This window comes from Herpailurus yagouaroundi, unplaced genomic scaffold (genome assembly GCF_014898765.1).
Source record: "Herpailurus yagouaroundi ecotype Mexico unplaced genomic scaffold, PumYag 165, whole genome shotgun sequence".
Taxonomy (NCBI): domain Eukaryota; kingdom Metazoa; phylum Chordata; class Mammalia; order Carnivora; family Felidae; genus Herpailurus; species Herpailurus yagouaroundi.
The window spans coordinates 14678331-14694666 of NW_024412406.1; the positions used below are offsets into that span (position 1 = coordinate 14678331).

At 37.5% G+C, this 16336-nt stretch overlaps 1 protein-coding gene across 4 annotated transcripts in view; it reads left to right on the plus strand.

Annotated features, from left to right (window-relative positions):
- SLCO5A1 (solute carrier organic anion transporter family member 5A1) overlaps positions 1-16336 on the plus strand; it is a 210070-nt gene that overhangs the window by 144767 nt on the left and 48967 nt on the right. For 3 of the 4 annotated variants that reach the window (XR_005794185.1, XM_040487640.1, XM_040487638.1), the window contains exon 5: positions 1672-1836. The exons of the other annotated variant lie outside the window; for it this stretch is intronic. Coding sequence is in view for 2 of the 3 variants with exons in the window: in XM_040487640.1 (XP_040343574.1) it covers positions 1672-1836 (165 nt within the window). In the remaining variant the exon portion in view is untranslated. The remainder of the gene's footprint in view (positions 1-1671; positions 1837-16336) is intronic. 4 annotated transcript variants of the gene reach the window in all.

Below are 16336 nucleotides of genomic sequence, written 5' to 3' on the forward strand. Positions count from 1 at the left end.
AAAAATTTTAGATACAACCTTTTTATTTGCATATTTATAAGAGAATATTAGGTCATTTTATGAAGTAGTGTAATTATTTTTTTCTGTTGTGTTTATCCATGTTAAAAAGTGAAGAATGCATCTTAAATTTTATTTTAAAATGTTCATTGAAACTTTAAACAATTAACTTAAGATATAGAACATTAAAATTAATTTGCATTTTAAATGATAATAGCAGATAGTCTTGACTTCCTAAGTTCTAAATTCTAGTGAATAGCCTATGAATTATAACTTTAATAACAAGTTTTGCTTAATTTTTATGAAATGATTTTATTATGTTGTAGAATAAGGAGATAACTGTTCTCATAACTGAGATGCTGCACATGTCAGAAACAATACAGCTTCACTTTTCCATGATACATTCCAAGATATGTAAATAAAGATCACATACAAGTGAGTTAATTCACATTATAAACATGCAAAAATACAAAAGTATATGCACAAGCATCTCCTTTTATTCCTCTTTCCCAATCTTATTCCTACTTACAGAATTTCTTGGTGTTGTATATATTGGGAAGTATATATTCAACCACATATAAATGCGTTGTTTTGGTTTGTGTGATTTTTACTTAGATATTATTTATATATATGTACATATAAATATATGTATATATATTTACATACACATGTATATGTATATTTCTGCAGCAGTTTGTTTTCTTCATTAATAAAAATACTTCTTGGAGTTCCTTTTAGGCCAGTACATCTAGACCTACATCATTTTTTAACTACTACATAGTATTTCATTATTTGGCTGTGCCATAACTTATTTAAACATTTTCCAGTGATGGACATTTAGTTTTTTTCCTTAAATTTTTGCTATTACAAATAATGCTGCAGTGAAGACACCTGGACATACATCTTAGAGCATATATATGGCAAGTTTTATGAAATAAACGCCAAGACTTGAGGATGAGACTACTGTCTCTCCCTTGAGAGACACCTGAGCAGGTGCTGAGCCCCCACCTCTGTCCTGTCCTTTGGAGATCATTTCTCTTCCTTCCCCAGTCCAGAGTCCCTTGGAGTATCTGACCTGGTGACCTGTCCCTTAAGCCCCTTTAGCTGCATCATTTCCTGTTTCATAATGAGGCTGGAAGATCAGATGTCTAAAGTCATGTACCAGTTCCCCTGCTGTGGGTGTCTGCAGTGCCGGGTCAGGAACATGACAACTCAGAAGTTCATTTTCTCGGGGAAGTGCCTGGTGAATGAATGGGAAACTGTAATGTAGGACTGTATTGCAAGTACTTTTGCACATGTAGTATATTTTTGGGTCTTAACAAAGAATAACATTGTTTTAATTAATAAAAATGTAAATGATTTGTTTTAAACAGTTTTTAAAACAGAAGTCCTAGGTTGGATACCTCCTATAAGGTTATTTGTGTATGGATATGTTTTTTGCTACTTTATCAAATTTCTTTATCCTAGTTGAAAAATTAAAAAAAAGAACACCCAAATCTGTTTAATAAAGGGGCTGGTTTCTAATCAGTCATCAAGTTTTTCTTTTATTCTCTATTCAATAGTCTCGAATATTGCTGAATGGCTATTTCCAGTTCATTTCAAAAACAATTCAATTTTATTTTACTTTCCATCCCTTATTTATAACATTCATTTGTCATTTTTGTCATTTTGTAGACCTACCAAGAGCAGCTGTCAGGATCTTAAGCAACATGACATTCCTTTTTGTGAGTTTGTCATACACAGCTGAGAGTGCCATTGTAACTGCTTTCATTACCTTCATTCCCAAGTTCATCGAGTCACAGTTTGGTATCCCAGCTTCCAATGCCAGCATCTACACTGGTAAGGCACTGCCTTTAGAGCTCCTTGAAAACATGATCATTTTTGACCACTAAACTAAAATGCAATGAGTTGAAGAGAAAGTTCATTCTAACATCAAAGTGTTTAATAAATTCATTAACGGCTACCTGCCTCCCCCCCGCCCCAGACTCCACCCCCATTTTAGGAGGAAGGGGTCCTTGACTGTTTTCTCATTGACTCAGGTTGTGTTACTGTGTGACGTTCTTACCGACTGTATTTTGGAAAGGGATAACTTTGCATAATTATGTTTTTAGTGGTTCTCAGTTAAAAAGAATGTAACAGGCAGTGGCTTTCAAATTTAAATACGAATATAACTTTTTATGGGTTGACGTGAGTTAAATTTTGAAAAATTAATGAAAACATTTTTTGAATGGATAATATGAAAAGTAGATCAGGTCCATGGTACCAGGATATCCTCTTGATGAATATAAATGGATCTTGATCGAATTACTGGAGATACTTGAACTTATAAAAGGAAATCTATGAATTTTGTTTTAGAAGATGTTTTATGTCTGGGAAAATGATTTTTGGAGGCTATGATATGTGTACCCATTGTACATAGTACTCAGGTCTTTTTTCATAGTATATTAGGTGCTCAGAAATATGGGGACATTAACTCTCAGATATGGGGGGAATTTTCAGTGCATTATATCATAATACTTTAGATATTTCCTTAGTGGTTTCAAAGATGGTCAAATGACTGTATCTTTCTAAGGCTCAATTTGTTATTAAAGTATTACTTAAACAGTTTAGTGGAGACTTATGATACCTTTTCTGATGACTTTGGCTCCCACTTTATCCTCCATGTCTGGATTCAAACTTGGCAAGTTAGAATTATCTGGAAGTTAGCAGGCAAAATTATATGATTGTAGAAAGAGAGTTTGGTTTGAAATATTTAGGTGATCACTTTGTTTTCTTATTTCATTTTCCACATGAAAAGACCTACATACTGGGTGGTGGGGCCCTGGTAGCAAATATTTTTGTAAAGGGTATACTGCTTTGGACCATTGTAATTGTCACCCCAAAATATTTTTTCCCCATTTGTTTCTCAAAATATGTTTTCCTTACATATTTACTTATACATCTATAAAATAGAATTTACAGATCAAAATCTGAATGATGCATTTCTAATTTAATTTTTACACTAATCCTTTGAGCAACAATTCTTGGTCAGGGAAACAAGTGTTGTCTCATAGCTAGATCTGACGCCACACAGCTGATAAATGCAGAGTAGTCTCAAGCATTTCCCTAACTAAGTTTCAGTATTAGAAAGTGTTACTGGCACGGAGATTCACAGTCAAATAAACTGGGGACCTGCTGAGTTGAACAATGTATTACAGCTGTTTGCCACAGGACTCTTCATTACCCTTAATATGCCAATCTGTGTGGTGAAACTCCCAGACGAAGGCTCAAGGGTACTGTCTTTCCCAAATACATTTGACTATGAAATCCAACTTTTTAATGGCATCTCTCCCATGAACAGTTTTCTTCAGGACCCACATCGAGAAACACTGCTATTCTATCCTATGTACCCCTGTCCCAGCCAGACTAGGGGAACAGAGCTGTCTGGACCATCCCATTTTCTTCCAGAGGTGCCATTTTGACCCCTATAGTTATAGGGGCATTAGTACAGTGCTGAGCCAGGTAGGAATTGATGCATATTGAATCATATTGGCTATCTGTTGGACACTGCTGGAGGCATAGGCTAGACATAAAACTACTTGTGGAAAAATAAAGGTTTCAGTTGGACCTGGGGTGTTTCACTATGGAATCCCACAGCGGTGTGGTCAATGCTGTAGTCACTGAACATGGCACCCTCAGTGAAGGACGGTGCAGGATTAGATAAAGCTAGCTCACGGAATTAGTTCGTCCCCTGTTCTAACATCAGGACTAAAAAAGCAACATCACCCAGTGACAATTCCATTCGGGTTTTGTCATCAGTAGTTTTTGTTTTGTTTTGCTTTGTTTTAATAATCATTGTGAATGCAATGTATATTATGTTTAATAGTCTCCTGTGTTCTGATAAAAGGCTTTTTATTCCCAGCTCATATTCCTTTTCCTTCCTTTCTAGATAGATAACAAATAATAATAGTCAAAAGGTATTCAGATTAATTAAGAGTGGAAGATTGCTTGTCATATAACAATAAGATGAACAAGGATGATAATCCTTTATAAAGCTTACCTTGATTTTTTGAATTTTTGTTAATTGAATCCTTCTTCTTACCCTCTCAGCAGAGATTTATATATTTAAAGAACTTATTTAGTTTAATTTAATCTTTTATTCTCTTTATATGCATGCAAAGTGACATGGAGAATTAAGAAATGTATCTGAACAAGAATGTTAAAAATAGTTTTAATCTCATCTGACAAGATTTTCAAGCTAAGGTTCTCTTTAAAAAAAAAAAAATATTTAAGAGGATTATTTGGATAAATACTTTGGCCTTTCCAGAGCCATTTGCTCGTGTTGTGTTATATGGTAGAGATGAAGTTCCATACATGTATCTGTCTCCTATAGTCCTTGAGTACCAGCTCTGTGCACAGCACTGTGCCCTGTGTATGTATGGCTGGGATGTGGGGGGTGGAGGGGGAGGTAGGGTATGGTGGCGTGTCTATAAAGACTCAAACCAGAGCTATAAGATATGTATAGAGCGGCCTGTATTTGTATCTACACAATGGCAGTGAATCCGGGTTCATGTTTCATTCTTCTCGTTTGTGGTCTTTCTGCTAACCCATTTAGGGTCACATTTGTTGATTCAAATGAACTATTATGAGGTTGCTGTTTTAGGAAAGGCTGAAAGAAGGGAAAGAGCCCTGAAGGAGGAGGTAGAGCAGCTTTGAATCCTGCCGCTGCTGGTTATTAGCTGTGCTACTTTTGGCAAATCGATTTGCTTCCTACACTTCAGCTGAAACTGAGGTTTACCTGTATAATGAAGACAATAGCTCCCCTGTTTCTAGATGTCGATGTTGTGAGGATTTAATGAAGTGGTGACTAGTGATTTGTGCTGAATCTTCCCTAACTTCAAATGGGCACAATATAAATTGAAAAATACAACTTAGGGGCGCCTGGGTGGCGCAGTCTGTTAAGCGTCCGACTTCAGCCAGGTCACGATCTCGCGGTCCGTGAGTTCGAGCCCCGCGTCAGGCTCTGGGCTGATGGCTTGGAGCCTGGAGCCTGTTTCCGATTCTGTGTCTCCCTCTCTCTCTGCCCCTTGCCCGTTCATGCTCTGTCTCTCTCTGTTCCAAAAATAAATAAACGTTGAAAAAAAAAATTTTTAAAAGAAAAATACAACTTAATCATATATATTTTTTTTAATTTTTTTTAACGTTTATTTATTTTTGAGACAGAGAGAGACAGAGCATGAACGGGGGAGGGGCAGAGAGAGAGGGAGACACAGAATCGGAAGCAGGCTCCAGGCTCTGAGCCATCAGCTCAGAGCCCGACTCAAGGCTTGAACTCACGGACCGCGAGATCGTGACCTGAGCTGGAGTCGGACGCTTAGCCGACTGAGCCACCAAGGCGCCCCAACTTAATCATATATTATAAGGAGAAAATTAATATTGATGATGTTGACAGCACCTTCCATTTGAGGTCATGCAGCTTGAACAGGTCTGAGAATGACAGCTCTATACTAATCGTGGTGATAATAAAACGACTACTGACATTTACTGAGTGTTTACTAAGCAGGAGACACTATTTAAACTTTTTCATATGGACATTACTTAATCCATGTAACCAGTGCCTGTGTAGTAGGTGTTCTTGATTATACCCATTTTCCAGTTGAGGAAACGTCTAGGGAAATTTAAATAACTTGCTTAAAGACATGCAAATAATTAGAGCCAGGAGGCTAGTGTGTTGGAGTATATAAATATCCATATGTGATTTTTATTGAAATATTATAATAGACCTATGCTATTTTATCATTTCTAGGCAGTTGTTTTTTAAATTTTTTTTTTTTTTATTTCAGAGAAATAGTATTCTAAGATTCAACTTCTTCCCTTTCTATAGCAGCCTTTGTCACTGAGCCATGGTCAACAACATTCATTTTCAGAGCATCGGTGTCCTTTAGCATCACCTTTGCTTTTCTGGGGTACTGCCCTTTTGTGTGCAGAATTATAAAGGGTTAGACACTTGGTCTTTGCAAGAGAAATGGCCATGGAGAACTCTATTTTGCTTTTCATTGGAGAATAGTCAAAATACTTACTTCTTTGGTAAGGGGATTAGGATGGGGTGTGATTTTTTTTTTTTTTTTAATGTCTGTCATTTTTATTGTTGTCAAATTAACCAAATAATTGCCATCTGTCTTTAGCTACTGATTCAAAGTTTTGTCGATGAGATTCAAAGCAGTACCACTGAACTCAGATTGCAGACTTTGGGAATCCCTGCATCCTTAGAAGCCAGAGAGACATGCACATGCTTTGATTTGCTTCATTCTTCTGAGGGCATCTACAGCTTTTCTATACCATTTCTTTAATTTTATAAGAATAGTTTAATAGGAGCACCTGGGTGGCTTAGTTGGTTAAGCGTACGACTTCGGCTCAGGTCATGATCTCACAGTTTATGGGTTTGAGCCCTGCGTCGGGCTCTGTGCTGACAGCTCAGAGCCTGGAGCCTGCTTCAGATTCTGTCTCCCTCTCTCTCTCCCTCCCCTGCTCACGCTCTGTCTCTCTCTCAAAAATGAATAAACATTAAAAAATGCTTTCTTTAAAAATACATTTTATACTAATTTTATAAATCTATACATAGATTTTTTAACATTAACATTAAACTTTTAAGTGCAAATGGACCATATTAAGAATGGATGCACTTAGCAGCACTGCCCATTTCCAAGGTCAGGCAATGACATTGGATTCCACAAGATGTGGGTGGACGCTCGAACACGCTGTGCTCTGGGAAAGGAGAGGAAGGTCCCTGCAAACCAACATCCTGCTGCAGTTGCTAGAGTCTTCTCACTTCCATACTTTTAAACAATCTTGAGATAAATAGAGGCTATTAGGACCTAAGAGTGGCAATTACAGGATCTTTGTCTTTTGGGCAGAAAGGTATTTATTACACTAAATTATATGTGTTTTGCTTCAGTGCTAATTAGGACTTTTGTAGAACGTAATGATGGACAGTAAGTTAAGATACTCAGATTCTTTTTATTTGTTGATTAGCCAGTTAATTTAAGACATGTTTGAGTGCCTACCATGTGGCAGATCCTTAGCCAATGCACTAATGGTGGTGGTTACACAGAGTTCAGTTGCTTAAGAAGATTCAGAGGACTTCGGATGAGGATGTTTACACATGAATACTCCATGGCAAAGGCACTGAAATAAGAGTGTCCTTGTCAGTCACAGACCATCTCTGGGTGGCATGGCAGGACCAGTTTTCTCTCTTATATCTGGCACCACTGACATATAGTTGAAACACCCAGGAAGCAGAGCCCCAGATGGAGGCTCAGCTGGTGTTGTATTTTCATAATACTTTTTATAGATTTCAAAAAAATTTTTAAAGTTTATTTATTTATTTTTGAGAAAGAGATAGTGTGAATGGGGGAGGGGCAGAGAGAGAGGGAGAGAGAAAATCCCAAACAGGCTCCATGCTGTCAGTGCAGAGCCCAACGCGGGGATTGGACTCACAAAACTGTGAGATTATGACCTGAGCTGAAACCAAGAGTTGGATTTTTAACCGAATGAGCCACCCAGGTGCCCCCTATAATACTTTTTATATTTCAAAATATTTTTTATATATTTTTCTTTTCTGTATTTTGCTGGTCCCGTGAATTCCTGCTCCATAACCAACCTTAGCATTGGAACTCTCCAGGTGGTCTTAGCGAGACCAGGTACAAATCTTCACGCTCATTTTTATCAATAAACAGTGCTAAAAGCTGGTACAAATCATCCCCAAACTCCTCAGATCCAGGTTGGGATCAACGATATTAATCTGTGTGTTTCACGTCTTGACTAGGAGTCAGTGCCCTGATTCAGCAGGCAGCCCAGGCAGATCTCAGGCCTGTGAAGTTACCCCTCAGAGCTAGTCCAGGGTACGTTAGTACATAAGGTGGATGGCATCTTGGCCCATTGTGTAACTGTAAGTTTATCAGTTTTTCTTTATCAGAGAATAGTTTTTCTAATCTAGAAAATAATAGTTTGGACTAGAGTGAACTCTGATTTCTTCCTTTTTGCAAATCTTAGATTAAATAATTTTCCTAAGGCCACATGTACCAAATCAATTTATTCTTAACCATATAACTGATAGAGTTTTTCTTACAAGGGGATTAGTTATTAAGCAAGTCATCATTTCCGTGGTATTTTTAGTAATTTGCATCGCCACCAACTTTGGCCATGTCTGACATCCACATGATCTGTTTTTCTTTCTGTGGGCAGCCTGATGCAATCCACAGACCTCTCTTTGAATCCCAGATCTGTCATTTAACTAAATGCATGATTTTAGCCAAGTCACTTAACCACTTTGTTTCTCATTTGTAAAATGTGAGTGTCCATATCCCAGGGCTACTGAAAAAATGAAATGAAATAATTATATCTTAAAGCATGTCATACCTAGTATGAAAAGCTGCTCAGTAAAAATTAGTTTTTCCCCCTTCATATGTTGTGAAACTGTGGGGGGTTTCTTTTCTTTTTTTTTTCCAAATTTTATTTAAATTCTAGTTTGTTAATATATGATGTAATACTGGTTTCAGGAGTAGAATTTAGTGATTTATTTAGTGATTTACATACACCACCTGGGCTCATCATAACAAGTGCCCTCTTTAATATCCATCACCCATTTAGCTCATCCCACACCCACCTCCCTCTGTAAGAAACTGTTAAATTTAAATTCCTATTAAAAAGTTATCTTAGGTTCTCTGATTTATTTATTTTCTAAAGTTTTATTTTTTACTTATTTATTTTTTCAAGTATATTGTTTTATTTTGAGAGAGAGAGACAGAGAGAGAGCGTGCATGGACAAGAGAGGGGCAGAGGAGAGAGAGAGAGAGAGAGAGAGAGAGAGAGAGAGAGAGAGAGAGAATCCCAAGTAGGCTCCATGCTGTCAGTGCAGAGCCCAGTGCGGGGCTCGATTTTATGAACCATGAGATCATGACCTGAGCCAAAATCAAGAGTCGGATTCTTAGCCGACTGAGCCAACCAGGCACCCCAGGTTTTCTGATTTAAAACAAACTTTGTATTAGTCTGATTTAGAGTGGCAATTTGAAGGCATTTTGTTAAATTCCGCCTGTTAGGCAAAGTAATACATTCAAATGAAATTGTAAGGAGGGATTTTTTTAGTGTCGATCATAGGAGTAAAGCAGCAGAAACCTCCTGGAGCAGGAGACAGACAGAAGTTGCTGGGAGGGTTATTCATATCAGTGTATCATGGATCTCCATCTGTCTGTCTGTCTCTCGAAATTAATTAATTCACCAACTGACCAGCTTCCTGTTTGGCCAGTTCTCCAAATGCCCTTATTTCTTTTTATTCTTTCCCTTTGTTTACCAGTTTCCAGAGTAACAATTTATATTCTAGCAGATTTGTATAGTCACCGATAAATTTGAAAATATAATGAACTCATGGTTATTTATAAGCTTGATGTGCTTTAATCCATAGTGGTCATTGTTCTGTTTGATGCTCCATTTGTCCAGTCTTTGGTCACTGGGTGCCCTTTCAAGTTAGCACCTGTATCCTTTGGCACTGGCTCAGTAGTCTTTCAGTTTCTGGCATGATAAAAAATGACTTGCTGGGGCGTCTGGGTGGCGCAGTCGGTTAAGCGTCCGACTTCAGCCAGGTCACGATCTCGCGGTCCGTGAGTTCGAGCCCCGCGTCGGGCTCTGGGCTGATGGCTCGGAGCCTGGAGCCTGTTTCCGATTCTGTGTCTCCCTCTCTCTCTGCCCCTCCCCGTTCATGCTCTGTCTCTCTCTGTCCCAAAAATAAATAAACGTTGAAAAAAAAAATTAAAAAAAAAATGACTTGCTTATATTATGTTTCCTGCCCTAGACTTGGGATCACTCATATTTCTGCAAGGAGCTGTGGTTCCTTTTAGAGGAAAATGATATTTGGAGATCACCATCTGGACAGTAGGGTTGCTCATTGGTACCAGGTTGTCATTGTTGTTAGGCCTTTTTAAAAAAAATTTTTTTTAATAAAGAGAAAAATAGATCATGAAGTTATACTGATATTTTTGCTTCAAACTTAAGAGCAGGTTATTAATTAACTTCTTTGATATTATATTGTATCTCTTTGCTCTAATTCTGAAAGTCTTTTTTTTCCTAGTGACTTTAGAATAATTTATCCAAGTGTATATACATGTGTGTGTAATAGTTTCACATGTATATATATGTGTGTATGTGTGTGTATAATAGCTTCAAACCAAATATCAGTATTGTTACCAACCATGAAATATGAAATGCAGTTTTAGACTTCTTTGTGGTTCTTCTTATCTTTAGGCTATCTCTTAACGGCTGTGTAAAATAGTGTGACCTAAAGTTATTTGAAATGATTCTTCTCTGGTTATGCCACCAACTCGATATACTGGGGAGTATATTGGCTTTAGTTTGTTTTCAGTTTTTTGGGATTATTTTATTTTTATATTTTTAAGTTAATTTAAAAAAGTTATGTAATACATTTTGCAGGTTTGGGAAGTCAAAACCGTAAAACAAAGGACATTCAGAGAGGCCTTGCTTGCATCCTTGTCCCAGGTCTCTCTCTCCCTATAAAGGTAGCATTTTATTAGTTTATCCCTCTTGCTTCTTTTTGAATAGGTAAGTGTAAATATGCGTATTAAGTATGCAATATATATAATACATGCATGAGCATTTTATATTAGCATCTTTCCCCCTTCTTACCCCAGAATTGGTATACCATACACTCTGTTCAGTACCTCAGAGACCTCGCTCATTTCTTTTACAGCCAAATAGTACAGTATGCTATTGTGCGGATAGTCTATTTGCTCCCTGATTTGAGGACATTGGGTTTTTTCCATTCTTTTGCTATAATGACACATATAGTGAAGTAATTTCACACTAAACAGCCCATTTGTCTAAAATACTTCTTTCTTTTTAACTATTTAATTTACTCATCCAGCTCTCAGTTAACCTTTATTCCAGCAAAAAAAGGCGGATTCCACACAGGGGAGGGAAACGTCGAGCTCAGGGATATATTTGTCGTATAATACTCAGTCCTTACCCCCCCCCCCCCAACAAGGCTTAGCATTTTCCCTCAGAGTGCTGTAATGATCAAAAGAGGGAATCTTTCTGAAAGCTCTTTGAAAAATCCATATAGCTTTTGGGAATCCAGATCAAAATGGAGTCTTTCCTTTAGTATGAGTCTGTGCTATGATGGTAAAAGCAGGTGACCTTCGTTAGGCTTCCACTCTTAGCTAGGTGCAATGATAGGGGCCCTTCTAGGCATCATTTGCTGCCTTTGTTGCAATGCTGCAGTGGAGGGCCTACTCTCTCTAGTTTACAGTGGATAAAACAGGTGTAAAGAGCAGTTTTTGCAAGCTGTACATCAGCAGTCCATAATACAGGTCCATAATATATACATTGGGCTGGTCCTCAGGGAAGCTGCTTATGTTTTAGAATTTCTATTGCACAAATGATCTCTCCTCCAACTTTTTATGCATTGAGTAAGAGGATTAGTTTTGGAAGGAGACAGATCTTGTTGAAATTCTTGCTCATCCTTTTTATCCATCCATCCATCCATCCATCCATCCATCTATCCATCCATCCATCCATCAATCCATCCTTCTTTCCATCCTTCCTTCCATCCACCTAGCCATCCATCTTGCACAAATATTTATAGAACTTCTCCTATGGGCCTGGCACTGTGCAAGTTCTAGGAAAACCATGATGAGAATATAGAGCGATCCCATCCTCAAGGACTTTGTGGTATAATGACCCTATACTGCTTCCTGTGTTCTTGGACAAGTTCATTAAGTTTTGTGAGTGGTAGAGATTGTGAGGATTAAATGAGGGAATGTAGATTGTGTGCTTGGCACAGTGTTTGGAAAGTAGCCATTAGGAATAACTGCAATACCCACTTTATGAGATACTCTTGGGAAAAGACATCTAAAGCAGAGAGAAGAGTGAAGGCAGGACTTAGGGCATGGGGAAACATTAATAGCAAAGATGATCTGGGGGAAATGGATTTGAGGAGTAAAAAGAGAGATGAAAGGTGACTAACAGCGGGAAAATGAAAGAGGAGACAAGAGACTTGACACTAATGTGAAAGGCTGAGGGATTATTTTATCTGAACTGAGGGAGGCTTCCAGATGCAATATAAATTATAAAGTGCATTGCTTTACAAGTGTAATACATTGTACGTGAAACTGATTTCAGTTAAATCAGTGTTGAGGTAGGGTTAGATCTTGATATCTCAGTTTTATTTATTCTCCACTTATTGTTCAACTTTCCAATATGTCTGTTTTGCATAACTCTTAGTGGGTAAAAAGACATTTTAAGTATTTTAATTTCATATATTCGAGCATGGTGCAGTGAAATGCCAGATGACTAAATCTCTCAATTAAATGAAATGTTTTTGTTCCACTCATCTTTGATGATTACTAGTCCTTATGTCTGGGATTTGTTTCCCATGCACACCCATGTGTGTATGCGTGCACAGAGAAAAATGAGGACAGGCATCACTTATAAGGATTTTCTGGGCTCAGAGGACATTCAGACCAGTTTCTCCAGATTTCTACATCTACATTCATTGCCCCTTGATGATCATTGATGTCCAGAATGGCCCAGAGGCCCCTTGAGAGCCTTAGCCATCAAAAAGAATACATTTCGTTCACAGAGCAGGATTTATTTATGTATAAAAGTTGAGTTGAGAAAGATTAGGGAGCTTTTGAAAAGGACTGAAAACCCAAGGGAGAGTATGAAATGTCCGGCACAGAAGTAAGAGGCTGCTAAGTGCATCGTATCCTTGGTTAAGTCAGCACTGACGTGCACCCAATAGATTTGATGAATGAATGACTGTAAATATTAATCTCTTTGGCCCTCAGTCTGCTCTTTGAATGAAGGATTGAATTAGACAACCTTTCTTCAAAGATCAGCTAGCAAACATCCCACCATCACCCCCCGACCCCCTGCCAACCCTGCAAAATTTTCTGATTTTTGCAAGCAATTTCTTTTTCTAAGCATTCAAGTTAGTCAATGTCTTAATATTTTGCTTTGGTATCTGTAAGGTATATATAAGGTGTATGTAATACCTTTTCCTGGCAGTTCAAATTAGGCATATTAAATATATATTTTTTCTTTTTCTTTTTCTCTTTTGTTGTATGTGATGGAACTGAAGTAGTTCCTCAGTAGTGAATCGCTACTTTTTTGGGGGTGGGGTGGGGAGGAATTAGCAAGGATTAAGGTACTATACTCCTTTTGAGAGCTCAAGAACATTTTACCGAGCACGATCCCATTTTGGCACGTCCGTACCCTGCTAAAGTGAGGTGATCCCCACATGCTTTGTAGTGAGCCAATATGTTATAAGCTGATAAGTTGTAAGGATATGGATTTTGGAGTTAGAATGTCTGGGTTTAAGATCTGCCTCTGCCACTTATTAGCTGTGTAACTTTGGGTGAGTTAACTAATTTCTTTGGCCTCCACTTTACTAGTTGTGAATGATGTAATCATATCCATTTTATAGAGCTGTTGAAGTTTTTAACTGCTTCAAAACCACTTATTAAATAAAAGACAGAGACTAAGGAATAGGTCAATGATATGACGATGTAATGGGACAGATGGTGGCTACACTTGGGGCGAACATAGCATGACATATAAACTTGCCAAATCACTAAGTTGTACACTTAAAACTAATGTCACATCATGTCTCAACTATACTGAAATAAAAATTTTTAAAAAAATTTATTAAATGTAAATAAATATTAATTATTAATGGGAATGACCTTGGCTTTCCTCTCTACTCATCAAATATTCCATCATCTGTAATAGGACAGGAGAGTCAGGACTGTTATGGAAGGAGATGAGGAAGAGGGGGCTCAGAGTATAACATTATCCCAGTTTTGTGGATAGATAAGTAGAGGTATAGGCTCTAACTGAAGGATTCTTGGCTGCACAGGTAGTGGCACCCTGGAGAGCTAGAGACGAACTCTTCTGACTCCCAGCTTGTGCCTCCATTCCTCCTTTCCTCAGAAATGCTTTCTGAAGATCTTGCCCCTGAGCGTGGCCGGTTTATTACCACATAGACAAGGGAATACCTTACTCTTTTCAACTAAACAATAAAACATGGGCTTAAACATTATTAGAAGTGGAAACAATGTCCTTTTGTAACCTGAACCATCTAATGATGGACCACAGAAAATTTCCCTTGCTGTCAGACTCAACTTGATGTCTTCTTTTCATTGGCCAGAAAGCAAAACATGGGGTTATTTAAATTTGTTACCAACAGTTAATGTTTCCAAGCCATGGTACTAAAAAAATTTTATATCTCTATTTACAATAAATATGAGTGTAATTCATGTTGGTGTTTTGACTAAACTGGATGTTTAGAGACATTATAGGTGCATGCTTCTCTTACCTATGCCAGGAACAATTAATGTACCATTGTTGTGTATTGAGTAGTTCAGTAATGTTTTGTAACATCTTCCTGCAGTTCATTTGAAATATATTCTATATAAATACATCTCTTTTGGAAATGCAATTGAGATTGGTGGAATCATCCAGAAATGGACAGCTGTAGGACAGCTATATAAATGTCCATAGATTTTCCAATAGAACATCTATCTTCATGACATTACAAGTTCTTTTTGTCCTATGTCAGCCTTGCTCTCTGAGATAGTTGCTCATGTAACCAATGTGTTGGTAGTTATAGCTACAAGAATATGTATGTGTGTATGTTTGTATCTATAAAACACAACATATATAAATACGTATATATAATGTACATATACACTGTATATAAGTACAAGTTGACAGTTTGGTTTTATACATGTATTATGTGTACTTGTCTGTCAATTTGTACCTAAAACTTTTGTTTATTTAAATAGTCATTGGGGCGCCTGGGTGGCTTGGTCGGTTAAGCGTCCGACTTCAGCTCAGGTCATGATCTCACGGTCAGTGAGTTCGAGCCCTGTGTCGGGCTCTGTGCTGACAGCTCAGAGCCTGGAGCCTGTTTCCGATTCTGTGTCTCCCTCTCTCTCTGCCCCTCCCCTGTTCATGCTCTGTCTCTCTCTGTCTCAAAAATAAATAAATATTAAAAAAAAACAAAAAACAGTCATTGGCCTTAACTTTGCTAAGCAAAGTATTCTGCACATTAATTGAAAAATTTTAGGGAGAATGATTAAAATACTTAAGCAAAACAACTTTTTAAGTTTTCCCAAGTACTGTGGAGCATTAAGGGCATTTTCAGTGCTGACAACTAATAATAGATAAATCTTATTTGTCTTTAGATCAGATTCCCAAGAATCTCAGAACAAGGTGCCAGGAAATTTCATGTTAATACAGAATATCTGCCCTTGGGAGAATTTTGCTTTATGGTACGTGCTCCCAGCCTCTCTTAGGCTCATAATCTAGGGATAGGATAGTAGGTCCATTCCCTGAATTCATTGAGTAGTTTCTGAGTGTCTGTCATTTAGCAAACTACTCTGATGCATGTGAAGATGAATAAATGAGGAAATAATATAATTAATAGGGGAAATAGAAGAAATAATGTGCAATGGTCTCATATTATAAAAACCTTTGGGGGTGCCTGGGTGGCTCAGTCGGTTGAGCGTCTGACTTCGGCTCAGGTCATGATCTCGTGGTTTGTGAGTTCAAGCCCCGCATCAGGCTCTGTGCTGACAGCTCAGAGCCTGGAGCCTGCTTCAGATTCTGTGTCCCCCTCTCTCTCCACCCCACCCCTGCTTGTGCTCTCTCTCTCTGTCTCTTTCACAAATGAATAAACATAAAAAAAAACCCAAAAACCTTTGAATCTCTGGTGGAGGAATTTTTAGATCAACCAGCAATTAGAAAATACTAGAACTATTTTTTTTTTAAAGAAGAGAACTAATTTTTTTAGTTTTAATGGGATCATTATTTTATGGAGTTCCACTTAATTGTGTAGATACTCCCATATTGTGATTTTTTTTTAGCTGCTGTTTTTAAAAAGCCTACTGAAATTTTCCTAAACAAATTAGCGTCTATCTCATGGTTTTTTTTTGGGGGGGAGGGCATTAAGAAGAAGATTATATAATTCTTTTTAGTTATCTTTTCTATTCATAATCTTGTTCATATGTTTTAAAAATATCAGCCTCTCATGTCAAATCATTTTTTAAGGGATGCAAGGAAAAAGTGAATAAAATGTTGACTATTAGAAATACTTCAGAAATGTTTAATTTGTATTCACACACTTGTTATGTACATTACATCTATTAATAAAAATTGCTTTGTAGGTAGAACAAAACAGTTTTAATGTCATGTAAGAACAAATGTATCTTTTTTTTTCAATACATGAAATTTATTATCAAATTGGTTTCCATACAACACCCACTGCTCATCCCAAAAGTTGCCCTCC